Source organism: Pararge aegeria, chromosome 14 (assembly GCF_905163445.1).
Source record: "Pararge aegeria chromosome 14, ilParAegt1.1, whole genome shotgun sequence".
Classification (NCBI taxonomy): domain Eukaryota; kingdom Metazoa; phylum Arthropoda; class Insecta; order Lepidoptera; family Nymphalidae; genus Pararge; species Pararge aegeria.
Window position 1 is genome coordinate 8,961,751 of NC_053193.1, and position 9,758 is coordinate 8,971,508.

Consider the following 9,758-nt stretch of genomic DNA (forward strand, 5'->3'; position numbering starts at 1 on the left):
AGTAAACACAGCATATGAAAATATATAATAACACCATATCATGAAAAGAAAAGGTATCGTGAATGAGTGAAAAAAAAAAACAAATAAACAGCAAATAAGGGTCAATTGGTCCATGATAAAAATATCTTATCTCTGAACTTATAAAACGAGTCAGAGTAAATATCAACTTCAGTGCTAATGCTTCATCTACAACAATAACACCACTATACACATACTTGCATGTTATTATTATAAATTATTGTACTTTGAATGTCAAACATGTACACCTACTATACTCCACACATTACTTTACATACATTCACTACACACCCCTTAACAATACTACATATACCACCACTATGAACATACTTGCATGCTGTAATTTTAAATGTTATTTTAAATGTCCTTTTGTTAAAATTTCTCACTAGTTGTTTTGTTCGTTGTGTTATTTTTCCTGTATAATTGAGGAAGGCTGACTACTGATGCACAGTTTACTGAACTAGTCAGTAGTCAATTAACAATTGGATTGTTTTACAATTACACATAGGTATTTTGCGATGTAAATGTACCTACCTAATAACTATAACCTATAAATAATATACATCTAAATAACTTGTGCAGTTTTTACAAATTTGTATTTTGCTATGTGTACAATGTGTAATTAATAAAATAAAATAAATAAATCTGCTTGGTCTATCAATCATAACGATAAATAAAATATAGGTCAGTGACCATATGTAAGTTTAAGCAGTTAAAATATCATTTTCAATAAATATCACCGTTGACGGTAAAACAAAACAGCGTGAGGAAACCTGCATGCCTGAGAGTTCTCCTGCCTTCTTTGACGGCCGATTGACGCAGTGGGCAGCGACTCTGCTTTCTGAGTCCAAGGCCGTGGGTTTGATTCCCACATCTGAACAATATTCTTGTGATGAACATGAATGTTTTTCAGTGTCTGGGTGTTTATCTAAATATAAGTATAGATGTATATTATTCATCAGTTGTCTTAGTACCCATAACACAAGCTACGCTTATTCTGGGACTAGATGGCGATGTGTGTATTGTCGTAGTATATTTATGATTGGAGATTGGAGACCCTTGCCCAGCAGTGGGCTGGTAATGGGTTGATGTGATGATGATGACCATAAGTTATCAGAAATATATAAAGGCTCCACATTCAAAGCCGTAAACCAGCCGCTAAACATCAATGAACATAAGAACCGTTTAACGTAGATGGGTATCTATGGCGTTGCACGTCCCATGTTCACACTTTATTATTGTTTTTTTTTTTGCAATAATACTTGCCGCAATTCGCTGCAAGGCATTTCCGTCGTACTCTATGGATGATACTTTAGAACATTGAAACACGTGTTTCTTATTAAAGGTGGGATATAATAGGCTGGGATTTACTCGACCCCCCATAAGTAAAACCGTAGTCCTAACCATTAGGCTATCAGAGTTTAATATAATTATAGTAGTAACAAATTAATTAAATTAATAAATAAAATAAATTAAATTTAAGGATAAAGAAATTTTCCGTTTTCATGTTGCAAAGGTATTTAAACACATAATGTTCGTTACGTAACCATTTATGACAGGACAGACAAATGGTCGCCATTCATATCCTTCCCGGCCCTTTCATACCTTTAGTGACTCACGGGCTGCCCTTTAAAGCGCTCCAAGGCGGATTATTTGAAGCTTTTATACACGGCAAATCTAAAGCAACAGGCTTATGGAGGTAAAATTCTAACGGACCTGTACTTTGTGCTTATAATTTTTGCTTTGTTCTTTGTTGTTTTGTTTAAATTAAAATAAGTGGATTAATAGAATAATTGCGGCGGAGTTGTTTTTATAAATATTTATTAGTAGTGTTTTTTTATATAGTGCTGGTTGATGGATCAGTACGTCGTGGAATAATTGATGAAAAAAAAGTATGAAAATATCATTTTTTTAGTAAAAATATTTTTTAATGAATGAATGAATACACTTTTATTGTACACCACATAAACATATAGAAAAACTATAAATAAAAATTTAACAAAAAGTATACAATTTATCGCTACATAGCGATCTCTTCCACACAACCAAACACAATGCATATACCTATTTAATGTTAGTAATACGTAATTTTTTCCATTCAAACTTATTTATTTACTTAGTCTATAACATTCATTATCATTATCATCAGCCCACTACAGGGTACGGCTCAGAACGAGCAGGGGTTTGAGCGAAGTCCACCACGCTGGTTTAGTGCGGGTTGGTGGAGAACATTAAAGAGAACTCTCATGCGTGCAGGTTTCCTCTCGACGTTTGCCTTCACCGTTTAAACCAGTGATATTTCCTAAACCTTGAGGGTTGGGTAAAAATACGTTCTTAAAGTTCATACAATCTTTCAACCACTTTTTCACCCCTTTGGAAGTATATTTTAGACAAATCTCTGTAAGCGAATTCAAACAATCTATAACGACTATGCCCTAATAACATTTAGGTTAAAAATGATGGCTTAAACCCTGTTATTTTTAAAATAAAAACAGATTATATCAATTAAATATAATTTTATTGATGTTTAATAGGCCGCACATTTACATTAACTTTATGTAGTGTGACTTTTAAAATGAAAATTCGTTCCTTAATTCTGTTAAATTAATAAGTGGCCTTTATAACCGAGTTATGCAGTAATTAACTACCGAACAATGTGATATTACTGAAAATGAACACTATTATTTACAGCTGCTACCACCATTACGAGGCCAAGCCAACAATGTTAAAGCTGGAAACATATTTGTAACTCGCTACTCAACTTGTAACCAAGAGTCGTGTAATGAGTTGATTTAAATCGCAGTGTTTTTATAAATAAAACTGTTTTTGGTTACAGAAAATACAATGACTCGAATTGACTCAACATGCATCGCGTGATGTCTGTTAAGTTACGTAGAACGTTATAAGTGTGCCATAGTCTTAATACGGGATGAGGGAAAATGATTTCATATTTTGTAATTTCATTAACAGGCTTCGGCGAGAAGTAACCATATTACGGCCCACATACTCATTGGATAAATAATATATATATCTATATATATATATATATATATATATATATTCCGCTAACTCACATTAGAGCAATGTGGTGGGTGAATGCTCTAAATCTCTATCTCAAATGACCAGCAGTGGATAATCTTTATTTATACTTATATATTTAGCCAATATTAATGTTCCACTTGTGCGCACACATGCTCCGCCTTTAAAGCTTAGACCCACCATACTACTCTAATATGGGTTGGTGGAGTTCATTGATTATTATTTATTACGACTATGCCATTTATTTGGCATTAGCAGTAAATAAAAACGACTCGAATAAACTGAGAAGGCCGAAACTGGTGGAAATCTGAAGGTGCAAGGTAAGCGCAATAAATAATAGCAAAATACAGGCTGAACGAATGGACAGCTGACGAAAGACTATGTTAAAAGCAGCTGACTGAGGCTGAGGATGCGTTCGGAGCAAAACGTGCGTAGAGGGTACATTGCCTAAAATCTGTTTGGTGTGGAGTATAGGGATTGAAGAAATTATAAATCACACCATACAGATTCTCCTGCTTTTCGCGGAGTACAGAAAATTAAGCTTAATTTTCATAATATGTCATGGAATTCCCCAAAGTAACGCCTGCTTCTATCCAATATCCAAAGCGGCTGGCAATATTAATGAAAGTTTTCCGTAAATATTTATTACTAGCAGATGCCCGTGACTTTGTCTGCGCAAAGTTTCTGATTTCTTGTTAGTAAAAGTGTTTTCTGTATCGTACCCTGCCCTGCAACCCCACGGACGCCGCACCGCGCCATATTCTAAATTACCGGGACGTTGTTGCTAAATATCATCCTCGACAAATTTCAAACTTCTTTCTTACTGTAAAACACAAAATTAATCTTCTTTAAATACCAGAAGCAGCATAATAATATAAAATTTGTATTGTAAGTATAGTATTGAGTTTAATTTTTTTTTAATATCAAGTTTTGGCTATAATAGCTTCCACATAAAAGGTAAATATGATGCCGCTGACTATTTTTAAAAATTTTAATAGCAATAATCTTATTTTATTATGTTATTACGCCATGCTGGCTCTCAGTTTATACTAAGTTGGCTCTAAGATGGCAAAACTTATGCCGACTTACTTGACACATTAGTTTAGCGTGAAAGAATGTAGTAGTAGAGTGACATAGTTGTTTAGAAAGTTAGCAAAAATACATACATCAATATCGGTAAACTTTTTCGTTTATCATATAAGTAGGATATGCTGACAAATGCAACAAAGTCCTGTAAAGACACTGCGGGTGTTAAAGAAACGGTGTGTCCATTCACACATTAAGTTTCTTGCTTGCATCAAAAATATTTGATTAAAAATCCGCGTAGGTCGTGTTTGGTTGTTGGCATCATAGTTATTGATAGAAGAAAAATATCCCTGTTTAGTTACTTGTAACAGAAACAAGACAAAATTGTCTCGGTTTTCGCAGAGCGTTTAAGCGTTTAGGGTCATACGTGCAAAGCAAAAGGTATAGTAGTAAAAGTATTATAAATAAAACAAAGTTTTGTGAGTACATAAAGCTTTTATCTGCACCTGAAGTCTAAGTACTTACCTTTTGACATAAAAATGTTAATATTCAACGCAAACAACTTTGGGAAAGAGTCGTAAAATGTTACATGCCTACTTATGCCGCGTTTTACAGTTCTACGTGATACTTATTACGCTCGGGTTACAGGTTTTAAACAAACTTCTGAATTTTTGCTTCAGTTTATTTTCAACACTCGGGAACCAAGAGCTAGTCAACGTAAAATCTTCAAAATTTACAGCTTCGTTGTATGTTAGGCTATGTAAGGTGTAAATGAAAACCGAATAATACTTTACCGGCTTTAGAGGTACATTATGTACTGTCTCTGAGATAATCTGTGGAACCAGAAACCCAAAAGTTTTGGAGTAAACCACTGCAATAGAGCCCAAACACCATCAAATTAAAATCATGTGACTTCTGTCACTTTATTAAATAGCGTAGCGTAGGTACTATGCACGTGTCGGTCTTTTATCTTCAATAGGGTTGACATAAGTAAACACTTAAAATGTTTTGAATTCGTTTGTATGGAAAAATAAAATTCTTCTTTTGATTTAATAGTTTACAGGATGCATAAGTATTTCATAAGGAATTGTTTGTATTAAGCGAAAGCTTATAGAAAAGTCCTATTATAGTATAAAGGATTACGTAAACGATAAAAAAGCTTGGGTGTAAACAATTGCTCTAACCAGGTTGCTTCTTAAATATTTTCTAATGACAATGTGAGATGGTGATAACAAAAAAGAACACCCGGCTAAGTTTGTTGTGGGCTTCTTCTTAGACCAGGGCGCGATTGGAACCCTCGTAGCTTTAGTTTTAAGTTTACGATTGTAGTTATCGCCATCACTACTCACTGCTATGTACACATTTTGTATATAATAACGCATCAAAAGTGCCATCTATGTGCCTATTTGAATAAAGAAATATTTGACTTTGACTTTGACTTTGAATCACTCCTTATGTACTTATAAATATACTTATGCATCCTTCAACATTATTTCGGAATTCGGTTACACGTTAATTATCGGTATTCTGTAAGATACATTATTTCGGAGATATTCGGAGGGAACTATTTTATCTAGGTCCTGCTTTACATTTTTACCATCGAATTCGTCGTGATAATATATAATTGTATAGTTGCGTTACTGGATTTCAAAGTTACGTAGGTATATTATTCCAAAAAGTAATCAATATAACACTTAAAAAGCACTTTGCTCCGCCTCTAATATATACATGTACATATGTACGTCAAGAAATTGTGAATAATACTACTAATGTTAGTGAATTTGGAGAAAAAGCAACTGAAATATGAAAATCAAAATAATTTGGAAAGCTCCTTAATTTACTTTCCAACCGCCTCGTTAAAAATACCTATCTCCAAGTATTTTATTTTTATATTGTAACAGTAATAATTAATAGACGGACTAAGCCGATGACCCACCTATGATATACACCAAAGAGGATACGAACACTAAGTATTATAATAATCAAAATAAACAGTATATCCCTAAAATGGGTCAGAGTAAATGAGAATATATTTTATCATGCGTTCATTTAAAGTTCAAAACAATGAACAGAAACGCGATGTAAACCAAAAATAAGTAGGAATAGATACTTGATACGTACTTATATTGCATTAGACATTATGACAAATTGAGACATAAGTAAGTTTTGCCATCTATGTGCTTTTTGAATAAAGAAATATTTGACTTTAAGTTAGACGTCAGTTTCCAAACAATATTATTATTTTATGTATTTTTATTTTAATGATTAATAATTATAATGTAATAGTTTAATAATTTTATATATGTTAAATATTTATAAATAATACCATAGTATCGAAATTAAAGTAATTTATCATGGAAAAGAGCAAAGTTACTTATTGTACTGACTTAGAAAAATCGGTGATAATAAGCAACTTTCAGCGACGTGGTTGGACCCAAGTAGGTCCCGAAGGTGAATGGAATTTCTATTGGTCCTTTACACAGAACTGCCGTACTATTTTCAGCATTGAAAGTGGGTACAGAATGAACGACAACCAAATAATAAACCATTTTCCTAACCACTACGAGCTTTCGCGCAAGGATTTATTGGTAAAAAATATCAAACGATATCGCAAAGAATTGGAGCGCGAGGGTAGTCTTTTAGCGGAAAAAACAGACGTAACGCTACCAAACGGTCAAACCGTTACACGCTACTTACATTTGGATTTTATTCCCGTAACTTATGTACTGCCTGCGGATTACAACATGTTCGTGGAGGAATACAGGAAATCACCACAGAGCACTTGGATTATGAAACCCTGCGGGAAATCCCAGGGAGCCGGAATTTTTTTAATAAACAAACTTTCAAAACTAAAAAAGTGGTCTCGTGAAGCGAAAACTCCTCTCCACCCGCAACTCACAAGCAAAGAAACTTACGTAATATCGCGCTACATTGACAATCCACTTTTAATTGGCGGCAAGAAGTTCGATCTCAGATTATATGTGTTAGTCACTTCGTTCAGACCATTAAAAGCCTACTTATTTCAGCATGGTTTTTGTAGATTTTGCACGGTGAAATATGATACAAGCGTTACGGAATTAGATAATATGTACGTCCATCTGACTAATGTTAGTGTGCAGAAACACGGCGGTGACTACAATAGCTTGCATGGAGGCAAAATGAGCATACAAAATTTGAGATTATATTTGCAAGGTACTAGAGGACGTGTCGTGACGGAGAAGTTGTTTGATGATATGCAGTGGTTGATTGTTCACTCTTTGAAGGCCGTTGCACCAGTGATGGCAAATGATCGGCACAGTTTTGAATGCTATGGCTATGACATTATCATAGACGATCTTCTGAAGCCTTGGCTGGTTGAGGTTAATGCATCGCCATCGCTTCAGTCGACGACGCATAATGATAGAATACTAAAGTACAAATTGATCGACAATATTATCTCAGTTGTGGTTCCCCCGGGCGGTATACCGGATGCGAGGTGGAATAAAGTTCCTACCGAAGAGGCTTTAGGTGACTTCGATGTTTTGATCGACGAGGAATTAATAGAGAGGGATGACGCAAATTTGCGGAGCGGTAAGTATAATCGGTGTAAATCGTGACTTTTCAACGGTGTAAAGTGGTTTTTGATTCAAAAGGGAAAATGAAATGGTTCTGTTTAGTTATTCACTCTTAATAATAAAAGTTACTGTAACATTTTATAAATTTATTTTGAAATTATTAAAGTAATGATTAAATCAGTTTTTATTAAATACGTACCCAGCCCGCTTCGCCAGGCTAGATTTTGCTTTATTTTATTTAAACAATAAACTTATATCATTTAATTTTTAATTTACGTCTCATAATATATTAAATCATTTATTTCTCTCCGTATTCATTCTCTTCTATTCTCTTCTCGAGCGGGTGAAGATCATAATCTACACCCATGTATACCCAACAATAGAATATCATCATAGTGAATAAAAGCTGTATTTGACAGTTTGACAGTTCAAAAATAGGAGTGTTTCGATTGTCACCAAACTTTACAGGATTATTCGCCAGGTCAATCTGGAGATTCATTGAAAGTTTCATTGAAATCGGTCCAGCCGTTTCGGAGCCTATACGGAACATACCCACACACTTTCTCTTTTATAAATATAGATTTCTTGAATGCATACCTACTATTTTTTTATCTATGATGTCTATTTCATTTTGAAAACCAAATACTGGCCCATTACAGGGCACGGCCGTAGTCCGCCACCAGACGCATTAAGAAGAACTCTCAGGTGTGCAGGTTTCCTCAAAATTTCCCTTCAGCGCTAAAGGAGGTTATATTTTGATTGCTTAAAAATCACATTTCTTAGAAAAGATAGAGATGCGTGCTGAAATTCGAACTCAGCCCCCCTTGAAAATGAAGCCGAAGTCTTAACCACTGGGCTATAAACGCTATTGATATATTAAAATAGATTTTTAATATTATTAAATTGAAGTTTAAAGTACCTATAAAAAATGAAAACAATATAGCTTAAACTTGCTGTACAGCTTTCATCGATTAAAAAATAATTGAATGCATAATTGCTTTCTGATCGCTTAAGCACGACAGCGTATTTTCTCCTATTTTCTCCTGTTTTCTTTTCCCGAAGCACTAACAACGGTTTTTTTTTAATCTTTAAAGCATTATTTATTTAACACAACAGAGAATACTTTATGTATTCCCTTGTACATTATTTATTGTAGGGAATTGACAGTATCAAAATACTATTACGCTTTCATTTAACTTTATTTGATGCTTAATATATATTACGATGCAGTTTTATGCTTACCTTAACAGATATCTTCCAATTAGTCACGACTGTGTTCCTTGTATGTACGAGCCGATAAGCCCCTTTTCCATAGTTAATTGTGTCGTAACGTACGTCAAAAGTAATATATTGTGAACGCAAATTGGTAGCGCACACGTACACGCGGTGCGTCGTAGCGCGCATTTAAAAAATGCTCGTGTCAACGCTTTAATTAATTTTGTATGGATTAACGCACACGGTGGACTTTACAGTATCAGGTCGCGGAAATTTACTGTTTTCAAAAGCAGATCACCGATGCTAATGAAATTTTACATAAATCACACTGTACAGTTTCCACACTATATTAAAAGGAGATAGCTTTATCTTTTTCTAACAGAAAAAAGGGTAGAATCACTTTCGGATCTGTTTGTTGGGTTTAGAGATTTGTGTACAACATAACACTGGTGTTAACATAACACTGGTGCTAATTCTAACACCAGTGTTATGTTATATCTTCGACTATCCACTGTAATCACCACTGAAATCGCTGGCATTCTAAATGTCACCAGTTTCAAATATATTTGTGTCATTCAATATGATATAATCATGACATTTTATGACTTAACAGTCCTTATCTAAGTCTATACGCCTTTTTCTTACTTTGATCTAATAGAAAGTGGCAAGAAATAATATTAGGACAAACCCAAAGGAGTAGTCTAAAAATAAAAATAAACCTTTCGTATCGAATTGGTTGGAAATTAGAATAATTTCAATTGATGGCTTCCTCTCAGCGATTTTACCGGGTCTACCTATAGAGCACTGATAGCCCAGTAGATTTCGACATCACTTTCGACGGGCTGAGTTCGAATCCCAGCACGCACCTCTAATTTTTATATGTTACTAGCTATCCCAGCAAACTTC

General features: G+C 34.2%; 1 protein-coding gene across 1 annotated transcript; it reads left to right on the top strand.

The window, feature by feature from the left end:
- Positions 1 to 6,409: 6,409 nt before the first annotated feature.
- Positions 6,410 to 7,756, top strand: LOC120629374 (probable tubulin polyglutamylase TTLL1). Its single transcript, XM_039898305.1, has one exon. It carries the CDS (start codon positions 6,438 to 6,440, stop codon positions 7,677 to 7,679), a length of 1,242 nt encoding a protein of 413 aa, XP_039754239.1. The 5' UTR covers positions 6,410 to 6,437; the 3' UTR covers positions 7,680 to 7,756.
- The last annotated feature ends 2,002 nt before the right edge of the window (positions 7,757 to 9,758 follow it).